This window comes from Equus quagga, chromosome 20 (assembly GCF_021613505.1).
Source record: "Equus quagga isolate Etosha38 chromosome 20, UCLA_HA_Equagga_1.0, whole genome shotgun sequence".
NCBI classification, from domain to species: domain Eukaryota; kingdom Metazoa; phylum Chordata; class Mammalia; order Perissodactyla; family Equidae; genus Equus; species Equus quagga.
In genome coordinates, this window is record NC_060286.1 from 24,199,111 (window position 1) to 24,212,986 (window position 13,876).

The 13,876-nt window shown below is 36.4% G+C and overlaps 1 protein-coding gene across 4 annotated transcripts in view; it reads right to left on the reverse strand.

The window, feature by feature from the left end:
- The window catches only part of CEP128 (centrosomal protein 128), a 376,345-nt gene that overhangs the window by 282,551 nt on the left and 79,918 nt on the right, over window positions 1-13,876 (reverse strand). For all 4 annotated transcript variants that reach the window (XM_046647430.1, XM_046647432.1, XM_046647429.1 and 1 more), the window contains 3 exons: window positions 6,020-6,106; window positions 3,186-3,260; window positions 1,189-1,321 (listed from right to left, as the gene is read on the reverse strand). In XM_046647430.1, the coding sequence (XP_046503386.1) occupies window positions 1,189-1,321; window positions 3,186-3,260; window positions 6,020-6,106 (295 nt within the window). The remainder of the gene's footprint in view (window positions 1-1,188; window positions 1,322-3,185; window positions 3,261-6,019; window positions 6,107-13,876) is intronic.

Genomic DNA, 13,876 nt, shown 5'->3' on the forward strand with positions numbered 1-13,876 from the left:
GAACAAATAGGCAGAGCACAGGGCATTTTTAGCACAGTGAAACTACTCTATGACACTCTAGTGGTAGATACATGTCATTATGTATTTGTCCAATCCCACAGGATGCACAACACCAAGAGTGAATCCTAATGGAACACATGGATTTTGGGCGATAATGATGTGTCAACGTAGGTTCATCGGTCAGAACAAACGTACCACTCTGGTGGGGGATGTCAATAATAGGGGAGACTATTTTTGGTGGCAACAGAGGATATATGCTAAATCACTGTACCTTCTGCTCAATATTGCTGTAAATATAAAACTAAAAAATAAAGTCTGTTTAAAAAAATTAGATGCTAAATGATGATTACCTTGTTGGAAAACCTTATGTCAGATCAAGAAATAGATAGGATGACAAGAGCACAACATAAGGAATGAAATTCTGAAAACAGGAAGTATTTAAGAAAGAGCAAAGGATGTGGAGAGAAGGGAACCCTTATTCACTGCTGGTGGGAGTGCAAACTGGTGCAGCCACTATGGAAAGCACTATGGAGTATCCTCAGAAAATTAGGGATAGATCTACCATAGGATCCAGCTATCCCACTGCTGGGTATTTATCCAAAGAACTTAAAAACACAAAGGCATAAAGATACGTGCACCCCTATGTTCACTGCAGTATTATACACAATAGCCAAGACATGGAAGCAACCTAGGTGCCCATCAAGGGACGAATGGATAAAGAAGATGTGGTATTTATACACGATGGACTACTACTCAGTCATAAGAAATGATGAAATCCGGCCATTTGTGACAACATGGATGGACCTTGAGGGTATTATGCTGAGCGAAACAAGTCAGAGGGAGAAAGTCAAATACGATATGATCTCACTCATAAGTAGAAGATAAAAACAATGACAAACACACACATAGCATTGGAGATTGGATTGGTGGTTACCACAGTGGAAGTGGGGAGGGGGGAGGGCAAAAGGGGTGATTAAGCTCACATGTGAGGGGATGCACTATAATTAGTTTTCGGGCCGTGAACATGATTTAATCTACACAGAATTCGAAATACATTATGATGTACATCCGAAAATAAATAAATAAAATAATTTTAAAAAAATAAAATAAAATTTTTAAAAAAAGAAATAAATTAAAAAAAAAAAAGAAAGAGCAAAATACCCACACATTTACGAATCAGAATCATACCTCTCCTAAACCTCCAGTCATCTCCTTGTTCATCCTGATGGTTTGACTGTTGCTTGGAAATCTGAGATACTTGATGTTGTAAACCCTTTCGATCGCCTTCTGCTTTCATAAGTTGTGTACGGAGTTCTTCTACCTAAATACATATAGTCAAAAATGAAACTTTTATCAGTTTTAAAAGCAGCAAAGGAACAATTGAACTGACAAATTGTTACAAAATATTTTTTTAGGGAAAAAATGTTTACTTCTAATGGGCTATTGCAAACACAAGTTGAAGCCAAATTAGTCTTGTTATGCCAAGCACAGTGGAATACTCTCTTGCTCCATTTCTTCATTCCTTCCACACAGAATAAATGTCTTTTCCCTTCTCTGTGTCTATTGTGACAAAGAATTTGACCATATTAAAAAAAAAAAATCCCTTATTTTGACTTCAGTCCACTCTATTAACCCAAACCACCTCCAATTATGTGCTATATGTTTTTATACTTTTCACTTATTTTCTTTCATGTGAACATGTTTATTGGATGGTAAACTCAAGTGAAATGATCATGATTTAGCTTTTTTTTTTTTTTAAAGATTGGCACCTGAGCTAACAACTGTTGCCAATATTCTTTTTTTTTTTTTCCTGCTTTTTCTCTCCAAATCCCCCCAGTACAAAGTTGTATATTTCAGTTGTGGATCCTTCTAGTTGTGGCATGTGGGACGCTGCCTCAACCTGGCCTGAGGAGCAGTGCCATGACCACGCCCGGGATCCGAACCAGCAAAACCCCAGGCTGCCAAAGTGGAGCTTGAGAACTTAACCATTTGGCCTCGGGGCCAGCCCTGATTTAGCATGTTTTAATACCAAAGTACTACGCAAAACAAATAAGCAATAAACGCTGCTGAATAAACTATAAACACCTTGAGGTCAGGGACTATTTTATTCATCGTTGTATTTCTAGAGACTAGGAAATTGCCTAGCACATAGCAGGTATGTCCCCAATGACCATTAAACAAGTTAGCAGTTGCAAAAAGACTCAGCTAAAGTCACAATGACAATCTGAACACAGAAGTCTCTTACTTCAAAAGATGAGATTAGAAATTACAAGGCAGAGTTCCAAAAAAACCAGAATGGAACTGAATACAAATATATAACTTCCGAAAAAGAAAGTCTGAACTCTGTCAACATTAATTCCATTGGACCACTGGCTGCAGAACAAAACCAATGAACCTTTTTAAAGGTTTTGTAAAACAGGTGGTATGGTGTATTTTCAGCACTGATTGCCAAAATGTAATACTCCTTCTGAACATTTATGATGCCTGACATCTTCGCCAACCTAGCACATTATGTAGTGAGTTATGTAAGCCACGCCTCAAAACAGAGGAAGGTGCAATTGCAGTTTACATTAAACTCAAGCAGAGAGGCAGTTAGAAACTCACATACCCTTAGCCAATGTATGTAAGATGGCTATTTCAAGTTATTGAACTTTAAATATCAGAAGCACCAAACTCCCATTATGAGCTAATGGGCTGCAAAATGTTATGCTTTAAAATTAAGCCTTCTCTTTGGTTAAAGGGGGCAGGTGGCATCTTGAAAATGTGAATATAAGACAATAATGCATTCAGAGTAACTTCAACATGCAAAGATCTGTTTTATGTATTTTACTTCCTCTTTCACTCTCCAATGACTCCTTGAATCAAATTAAGCTCCTGGGAAAATATTATCTTACACATCCAGTCTCACTTTTCCACTGGTTATGCTGAGAGAGATAAGTCCTAAGTTGGAGCAGCAATCAGCAAGGTTCACTCGCACAGTGGGAATTTGGCTGGTGTTTTGTCCTAGCTTCCTCTGAGCTTCCTGAAAGGATCTCATCTTCCCCTTGCGTGTGCTAACATGCATTCCTCAGGGAACAATCGTTCCAGACCTAGGTCTTCCTCCCTTCACAAAGACATCCGATAGAGAAGGAGACTTACGTCTGCTTTCATTTGAAAGTAGACTACCATAGCTTGCATCCACTTACCTGATGCAAAAGCGTCTCTCTGCTGCCTTCTGACTGATTCAATAACCTTCGAGACAGCTCCAGTTCCTGTTCAAGCTGGAGTTCCAACAAAGGATAAAGAGAAATGTCCAATGGGGCAGAAGATAATTAAACGATTATGGGCAAAGTGTAAGAGGAAAAAAAGTAGGAACATTTTCAGAAGATATTTACAGCTAACATGAAAGAGTAAATATCTTGCTATAAATACATCTTAATACTTCATTAATGTTAATTGCATAACATCAAGTAAACCAGATCAGAGCTCAGGAGGTCTGGGTTCTCAAGTCAGTTCCATCTCAACAGTGACCCTGTTTAAATCTCTTATCCTTAGGCCACCATTCCATCATCTCTAAAATAAGGATTTTATATTAGATAATCTCTGAGATTCCTTTCAGTTCTTAATCATTATAACCTGAATTCTAAAGCAATTTTTTCTTTAAATTAGTACATGTAGTGTCATATGAACCAAATTACAATAAAAACTTCAGGGATTCAATGATTCAAAGTATATTTCATTCAATTGATAATTTCATATATTCTTAATATCTTACATTCCTGATATTTTCAGTATTCATAACACTCCTAAAATTTTAAAATATCTAAGTACAGAATAAGACATTCAACTTGAAAAATACAATAGGGCAGGAAACAGGTTTGTTAAAAATCCAGAACTTACATATGCTAAATATGTTTGCATTTTCTAACAGTAAGGTTGTTTTGCGAAACCACAAATCTATATTAAGATGTTGTTAACTGCTTAGATTTGTAATAGTTATCCTAAATTATCATTTCATTTGAACAACTATCTATATATTAGCCCTCTAAAAAATGTACAGGTGGTAGGTATGGCCATGAAGAGTGGCATCAGGGAGGATTATGGTCATGGAACAGTCCTGTATCTTGATCGTGGTGGTGGCAACATGAATCTACACGAGATAAAATTGCACAGCACTACACACACACACGCACACACACTCAACACACAAATGAGTGCACGTAAAGCTGATGAGACCTGCATAAACTCTATGGATTATAACAATGTCAATTTCCTGGTTTTGATATTAGATGGCAATTACGTAAAACGTTACCCTTGAGGCAAATGGTGTGAAGGGCACATGGGACTCTCTATAATTTTGTTTCGTGACACTTTATGAATCCATAATTATTTCAAAATAATTTTTTAATCTTGTTACACAATTTTTAAAAAACTATACATGTGGCTCATAAACTAAATGTCACATTTTTTAAAAAATTAAGTATATATGGAATCACAGAATCCACACAAAATAGTATCAGACCTATTCTCTTGTTTCTATGGAGAAATAAAGATGGAAGAAATCATACACCAGTCAAAATGGTTTCAAAACTTATCAAGGCCCATATTGGTCATGATGCCTGGGTAATATCAGCAGTATCAGCTCCCAACGGGCAAACTTGATGACCTGACATACCTCGCTTACCATAAAGGCAGCATGTACGCATCATTTAACTTTACATAGGTCAGTGAAATAAAATAAAGGAGGTAATGGTAAATAGAAAAAACAAGACAGAGTAAAGAACATTACATCAGGGGCAAATCTTGACTTTAGCATTCATTACCTTGGGCTCATCCGTAAATCTACTCATTTGCAAACTGAAGAGAGTTTTTCGGCCTCTGAATTGCCTTCTAGCTCTAAGGTGCTAGGCTCTGTAGGTTCACAGATGTGAATATATGTCAAAGGTCCTTAATATTTAATGGGAACAGAGGATATTTCAGAACTAGGCTGCTAACTATGCCTATTCTATATAATGAAACGAATATATCCAAAATACCCAGCCTTTAAGCAACAGGTCTTTCCTAAACCCTGCAGCAAAGCCAGGCTCTTTAAATGTTCTCCATCGAGGAAGGGTGAAGTTTAATTTGCATCCTGGAAAGGAGAGGGGCCAGATGACAAGGTAGCAAAAGACCTGGACAGTAGTTCCCCCTCAGCCACGGAGCATACATCCCAAGACCCCCAGAGGATGCCTGAAACCATGGATAGTACCAAACCCTAGATACAGTAAATTTTTTCCTATACATACATACCTATGATAGTTTAATTTATAAATTAGGCACAGTAAAAGACTAACAACAATAATCAATAATAAAATAGAACAATTATAACAATATACTGTAATAAAAGTTACCGTAGATCTTAGCAGCCTCCAGAAACAATTTTTTTTTCCTTCCTTATTCAGTCGAGAACTTTCACCTTTTCACTTAAAGGATGCACTTTACGGCTTCTCTTTGGTATATCTGAATCGCCAGCATCACTATTCTTGTGCTTTGGGGGCATTACTAAGTAAAATAAGGCTGACTCGGACACAAGCACTGCGATGCTGCAAGAGTCGGTCTGATAACCAAGAGAGCCACTGCGTGACTCACGGGCAGGGAGCAAGTACAGTGTGGATACGCTGGACAAAGGGATGATTCACATCCCGGGCAGAGCAAGACGGCGAGAGATTTCATCATGCTACTCAGAACAGCATGGCAATCTATGACTTAGGAACTGTTTATTTCTGGAATTTTCCATTTAATATTTTCAGACTACAGTTGACTGCAGGTAACTGAAACGGTAAAAAGTGAAACCACAGACAAGGGGGGACTACTGTATATGTTTCCAAGAGCAAGTAGCAGAGAGTGGCAGAGCCCTTGAACCACGTCTGACTCCACATCAAAACATACAGGCTTCATTATGTTCTAACAAATGATCTCAGGGACGCTCTTCAAGGCACTCAATGAACATCACTGGCCCCAAAGAGCATCATTCTTTGAAAGATAACTTGCAAAATCTTACTTGACTCTTCTCAGTTTCAGTTTGTCTTAGCTTATTTTTCATTACTCCCTCATCCTCATCTGTTTTAGCTTCTTGTTTCTTCAATGCCTAGAATGAAAAAGGTGGGAAAATATGCATTATTCCAAAATACATATAAAACTGAAAGACACTACTAGGATATATTGAGAAAAGGCTAAGGAAGATGATTATGAGTTGTACAAAATATGTAAAGCATTCTTTTCTATATTTTTCCCTCTTTAATAAAATGGAAAAAAAGAACTTGAAGAAAATACAAATTTCAAAAGTTAACCATAAAAGTGTTTGTTTTGGTTTGTCTCTATGTTAAAACTTAAGGAAAAAATTTATATTTGGAGCAATCTTTCATAACATCTAAAAAGCATTCCACTTTTTAAAAATTTTTTTGACAATTTTAGCATTTAGACTTAGCAAGGTGTATGTATAGAGGCCATCCAAACTGAGAAAAGCCAAATTGCCAGGAATCTTTTCCAACAAGATCTATGGTGCTCAATAGAAAAATGATTTTTAGGCAAACAGCAAAACATGATAAAAACTATTTTGATACAAGTATAATCAATCATATTCAATTTCATTAACTTACATATCCAATAAATATCTCCTAAGTGCATTTACTAGGTGCCAGGCACTGTGCTAGGGGCTACTAATACACACACATATACATAAAATAAACATGGCCCCCTATCCATGAGGTTACAGCTCCGTCTGCCATGATTCCTACTCTCACTAATAAAAAGAAATTGAGTAAAAAGGCAGCGAGATATCATCAAAATGAAAAATAATTTTGACTTGAGTACAATAATGTTATAAAACTTTTATACTGTTTACTATGTACAGACATTCTTCTTCTTCTTATATTAAATAAATACATTACCTATATTGGAAATACACATTTAATTGTTATGATAATTCCATGAGTTATTTAAAAGCTCATTTCATTAAGGGGGAAATTGAGGTTCAAGGAGTTGAACAACTTGTCCAAGGTCATTCACCTAGTCCATGACAGAGACAGAAGGTAGACAGGCTGCCTCTTGGCCATTGAGTGGCACTGCCTCTCCGTGTTGAAATAATAATATCAACCTTATAGGGTGGGTATGAAGACTAAATAATTTGATCTTTGTAAAGTACTAAAATGTACAGTAAAAGAGAACTATTATGATTACTGAACTGTTAACATTGATAAAGTATTAAGAATCATAATGCTTTTCAGGTAGTTATCAAATGATTTTGATGTTTGACATTCTTTATTGTAGGGTAAGTGGAATTTGCAATAATATTTAACTCTATATACATAATCCATTATTCCAGTTTGGTTAGTGGGATGTGTTTAAAAATTTTTCCTAAACAAAATTATCCTAGAAACTTGAAAATTACTGCTGGCATCTTTATTCTTTCCAAGCTTCCTTGGTCTATCCCCAATGAGTGAGTGAGTGAGTGAGTGTGTGTGTGTGTGTGTGTGTGTGTGTGTGTGTGTGTGTGTATGTAAGAAAGAGAGAGAAAAATATAAAGGGAAAAGATAACAAGAAATTGTTGCTACATTTTTAATCAATTCATTTTATAAAATTTTAAACTATCTTCATCCCAACCTAGCCCCACTTTCTTCTTATGAAATTGGTTGTCTTTTCAATATTTTTTCATTGAACTAAAAACTAGCCTGAGCTCTCCACAGAGGGGAGATTATGAGGAAGACTTCTTCAGGCAGTTGATAAATTTCAGCAAACTACAGTCATGTGCCACATAATGATGTTTCATTCAACAGCAGACTGCATATACAATGGTGGTCCCATAAAATTACTACCATACAGCCTAGGTGTGTAGTAGGCTATACCATCTAGGTCTGTGTAAGTACCATAGGGGAGGAAGAAATTTTCCTCTACCTTCCCAGGTTCTTCTGGCTGGTCTAAGAATTAAATTGACATGAGACATTAACAAGAGAAAAACAAACAAAAGTTTAATAACATGTATACACAAGAGAAACCCAGGAAAATCAAGTAACTCAGCAAAACAGCCAAAAGCCCTCACCTTAAATACCATCCTCAGCTAAAGACAAAAGAAGATATGAGGAGTGGGGAGAGTTAGGGACCTCAAACGGAAGGAAGGCAATTCACAGGTAGGTGAAAAGGAGCAAACATTTGGAAAACAAGCGTTTGGCCACTCAGAAAAAGAAGAAGACAGAAAGAAGCCCAACAAACAGGCTTTTCTAGGTCCCTCCCTGTTTACCACCTAGTTCATGTTATGCTATAGCGATAGCTCACTTCCTGAGACAGGCTTTTGTAATCTGAATTCTTTTAGGCAGATAAGGGGGAGACAACAAGAAAAACTCTGAGTATTCTGTTTCTTAAAAACAATCCACCTAAAATAATCCACATATTAAAGAGATATATTTTGGGGTGACAAATTTTGTTCCCATTAAGTACACTCAATGAAGTTCACACAACGACAAAATCTCCTAACAATGCATTTCTCAGAACGAATCCCTGGCATTAAGCAACACATGACTGTAGAAGTTAGTTTAATAAAGGAAGTGAAGAATAGCAAAGGAGAATTAGTAATATTAGTTTAGTGCATCCATTACTGTCAATAACTGAAAATCACAGTTTAGACTTTGATTCATAATCATGTATTAGTCGCAGCCTCTAATGAAGACTCTTCCAAAATCCCAACAAAATACATATCAAGAAACTTATCAAGACAAAAAATAGCAATAATGCTAAAACCTATCGACTGACAAGTAACCTGTCAAATCTAGAATTAAAATCCAAAATATAAGGCAGGTGAAACTGAATGGAGGAAAACTGAATCAGGCTTCACTTCATGAATCAGACTCCCGGAAAAGAGGTAGAAAGACACCTTCGCTTACCCCCTGGTAATAGTCAGACTCTACTTCTGGATTCATCCTGAGTAGAAGTCACTCCAAATGAGTGTGCAATAAAGGATCATCCAAGCATGGTGAGGTCACTTGAGGCCATAAACAACTTCAAATAAGAAGGGCTTGTCCCAAGCATAAGAGCCATTCCCTTCCAAAGCTGAGTTCAAAATCTAACTGGAAGACTCTGCAACCTTCAAGCAGTAGTTGCTAGATCCTTCCAACGTGATTTTGTGCATCTCTTCATGTTCCAGATTGTTTCCACCTCTGTCCTCCAGTTACTGAGGTAAGAGAAACAGGAGGAGTCACCTGCTAAGCTTTTAAAACTTGATTTAACTTCATGCTGCAACTCTAAGAGATTAACTCAAGAATTTAAATCCCCAAAATTCTCCAGTGAAGAAATGTTTCCATTTTACTAACTGGAATTAATCCATTTCTTCTTTTTTTCTTTTTTTTAACATCTGTTGCCAATCTTCCTCTCTCTCTCTCTTTTTCCCTCCTCAAAGTCCCAGTATACGATTGTATATCCTTGTTGTACGTCATTCTAGTTCTTCTACGTGAGCCACCACCACAGCGTGGCAACTAACAGATGGGTGGTGTGGTTCCATGCTCAGGAACTGAACCCGGGCCGCTGAAGCAGGAGCATCCCAAACTTTAACCACTGATTATCAGGGCTGGCTCTGGAATTAATCCATTTCTGTTCCTTTCTCATGAGTTCCAAAACTTACATTTAAAAAGTCCTATGACATTTTACATCAAAAAAACAAGAAAGAGGGCCAGCCCTGATGGCCTAGTGGTTAAAGTTCAGCACACTCCGCTTCAGCAGCTGGGGTTCAGTTCCTGGGCACAGAACCATACTGTCTATGAGTTGCCATGCTGTGGCAGTGGCTCACCTAGAAGAACTAGAACGACTTACAAGAAGCATATACAATCATGTACTGGAGCTTTGGGGAGGGGAAAAAAAACTTAAAAAGACAAACAAGAAAGATATATTAACATTTCCCAAGTGTTTACATAACTTATCTTGATTGAACACATTAAAAATATATTTAATTCATTTATATGCTTATTTTTACTTACTTAGATAGACATTCAAAATAATCCTTGTTTATCCAGAGGCTTATATTTCCAAAGAGTAATACAAAAGCTTTGGTGTCACTATGGTGGAAGCTTCAGAAGGCCAGGGACCTCATCTGTCACGATCACATTTTATTTCCAAGACAATACTTGGCACATTTTAGGTGGTAAACATATGTTACTGAATAGATGAATAAATATCCCTTTATAATCTCTGAATAACATCTTCACTTTGCAATTGGCCACCTCTCTTCATCACATACATGTAAGTTTTCCAGATTTATCCCATCTCTTTTAATCACCATATTTTCTCAAACACCAAGTTGTATTTCTTTCTGGAAAAACAATTATGGTGTAGTGATATGGGAAAATAAATATTTATTTTTGGGTTTAAGTCAAAGAGTTAATACCTTTTCCCGTTTTCACAAGTCATCATTTTAGCCTCTTCTTTGGAAAAATATCTCCTGAATGGGTTTAAGTCTTCTAATTTTGAAATAATTTAGGCTTACAGAACAGTTGTAAAGAGAGCTCAGAGTTCCCACATACCCTGTACTGAGCTTTCCCTAAAATTAACATCTCACATAAGCAATGTAGGTTTATCAAAACTAAGACTTTAACATTATTACAAAATCATTAAGTGAAAACTTTATTCAAGTATCAAATGTCCTTTTTTTGTTCCAAGATACAATCCAGGATACTGTGGAGCAAGTTGTCTCTTTAGTCTCCTCTGATCTATGAAAGTTTCTCAATTTTTCCTTGTTTTTTATGATCTCAACATTCTTGAAGAGATACTTCAAGTATCTTCAGATCAGCTATTTTGTAGAATGTCCCTCAGTTTGGGTTTTTCTGACGTCATCTCATGATTAAACAGGGCTCATAATTTGGGGGGAGAATATCACAGAGGTAAGTGCCCTTCTCATTGTATCACATTGTAGGGTACACAATATCAACATGACTCATGACTAGTGATGCTAACCTTGATCGCTTAATTAAGGTAAGGTATGTCTGCCAAATTTTCCTACCATAAAGTTAGTATTCTTTCCTTTACATACTCCTTTGTTAGAAGAGAGTCACTAAGTCCAGGCCATACTCAAAGGGAGAAGAATTAAGCTCCACCTCCCAGAGACAGAATATCAAAGAATGTGTGGAAATATATTAAAAACTCTAAAGTAATTAACAAATATTTTGGGAAACACTTTGAGGCTATGCAAGTATCCTTGAAGTTTCACCCACCAATTTTAGCTCAATGCCAGACCAACTATAACACTATCAGTTTTTTTGGGGGGGGCCTGTAAAATTTTCCCCCATCAAACCTTACAGCCTAATGCAACCCAGATTCCTAGTAAGTTAACCCACAGGCCAATGTCCACCAGTAAGTAGAATGCTGAACCTCTCTACATTCACCCCACGATAACCTGCTTACACCAAAAACAGTAACGAGTCATCTAGAATTTACACAAGACTATAAAAGTGGATGGAGTATGTACACTCATCAAACCTCCACCAAATCTTGGCTGTTCTCTTAATTCTCTTGAGCTCCTCCACAACTGGGAATTCTCCTTCTTCCCTGTTCCCCTACATCTTGTCCAGCCTCACTGTTTGGTTTCTTTGCAGCCTCTGGATCTTACGCAAAGGCTTCTAAATTTCCCTCTCCAAGCTATACAGAGAAATTTGCCTCTATTCCAGTTCTCAATTTTGAACACCTGTACTCATAACCACACCCAACACCCCCCACTTCCCCTACCCCATAACAAAAGGACCTATTAGTTAGCAGGATCCATTCCCCTGAAAAGGCAGTGTGGGAAAAAATTATTTTCATTCTCACACTAATAGATATTTAATCTTCACTTCTTATAATTAGCATAAATATTAACAATATTTTGGTGTTAAAGGAATAAAAATCAATTAGCTGAACTTTAATTAATCTAATTGTCTTATCTAGTACATAGAATTATACCCTATAAAAACATAATTCTTCTAAAAGTCAACTATTTTTTAAAAATTCAAATTTCCATATATGAGCTAGTTAAATAAAAGAACCTCTAATTCTCCTGGATATTTAGGAATTTGCAATAAAATTTCCTTTCCTCTTCACTTTCCACCTTCAACATCTGACTAGTTATTTATAATATCAGTTTTCCAAAATAATAGACTTTTCTTTTGTAGCTCTACTTTGTGCCTAAAACATTATTAATTACCTCCCTCCCCTTTCATTTCTCCTTTTTACTCTAGAGATATATAAGTCTTAGAAAATTTAGTCATTAAGAACTTCAACTCTATTGTTTTCAGTAGAGGAGCAGAAGTGAGGTATTGAAGAGCAGCCCAAAGCGAATTACTACATTTCCACCATGCCATCTAGAAATGTCATTAAGTTGGAACACTGTTTCTGCTTCCTATACACCATGAGTCAGTAAACAAGTACACACACATGCAACAGTCTAGCCCAGAATACTGAACCCATTTTCTACATTATCCAGCTTAAAATGACAAAGAAAGAAAATCTAACTCTTAAGACCTAGTAAATATATATTAACGTACTTTAAACTTCGGAAAATACATATAACACTCAACGAGAAACATTTTAAAAATTAACTGAATCAAAACTATAAGCCATTTCTTTAAACATTAATAATAAACTTTAACTCATTTATTACCTTTTTAAGTGTGTAAGGCTGCACTGGATTTCTTTTCCATTTGACTTAGATCAAGCAACTAAGAATTATATTAAAACTGACCCAGTAAAAGCAGTTATAAAAAGAGAAAAAAAATCACAAGCCAATGAATTTTTATTACTATGTTATTTTGCCCTTTAAAGCTTGTTTTTTTCTTAAAAGCAGTTTAGCTATAAAGCTATCATGTGCCCTGCTCCAGGATTCAGATGGTCTCTTCCATGTTTAAGATCACAGCAACAACACCGAGAATTAATAGAGGGTCCCTGGGGCACATTTCAATCTTTAATAACAACAATTATTCGTCTTTTTCTTAAGTGTGCCTATTTCCATTAAAAAGACTAACATATTGAGTACTGTACTGCTGCAGCACTTTAGAAGTGGATAATTCTGAATTTTCAGCTACATATAAATTTTTTTTTTTAAATGCAGTCTCTCCCTTTACAAAGTAGAGGAAAGGAGACAAGAAAATGTTTGTAGACATCTCATCTGACCATAAAAACTCCCACAACTCTGACAATAGACATATTTATGAAGAGGCTCTAAAAAATAACATACTCAAAAATGTAGAGCAAATAGGGAATTAAAGGCCCTTTGTCTATTTTAAATGGACCAGCACACTAGGGTAAGAATGATGGAGCTGGAATGAAATAAAGGTCACATGTTAACTCCCACACAGGCCACTGAAATTTCAAAAAAAACTTATGAACGTAAGCTATCCTGTCTCATCTCCCTCACTCAGCAGTGCTAGAACTGCATGCCTTCGGCCACAAGGGCAAGAACATGTAGATGACTCTCTGGTAAACCAACAAGACTATAGAAAACAAGTCTGTGCTCCTATTGAACAATAGGTCAGTAACGTACTTCAAGGTACAAACTTTCAAGTCAAATTGTTTGTTACAGTAACAATAAAGAATGAAGAAGTCATGTCACTGACAATTAGAAAAACAGTTGCTCTTACTATAAATATATTTTTTAAGACTTTTTTTTTTTAGCAGTTTTATGTTCACAGCAAAATTGAGAGGAAGGTACAGAGAGTTCCCATATACACCCTGCCCCCATACATGCTTAACTTGCCCATGATCAACATCCTTCAACAGAGGAGTACATTTGTTACAAGTGATGAACCTACAGTGACACACCAAAATCACCCAAAATCCACAGTCTACATCAGGGTTGACTCTTGGGGTACATTCTATGGGTTTGCACAAATAACATAATAACATGTAT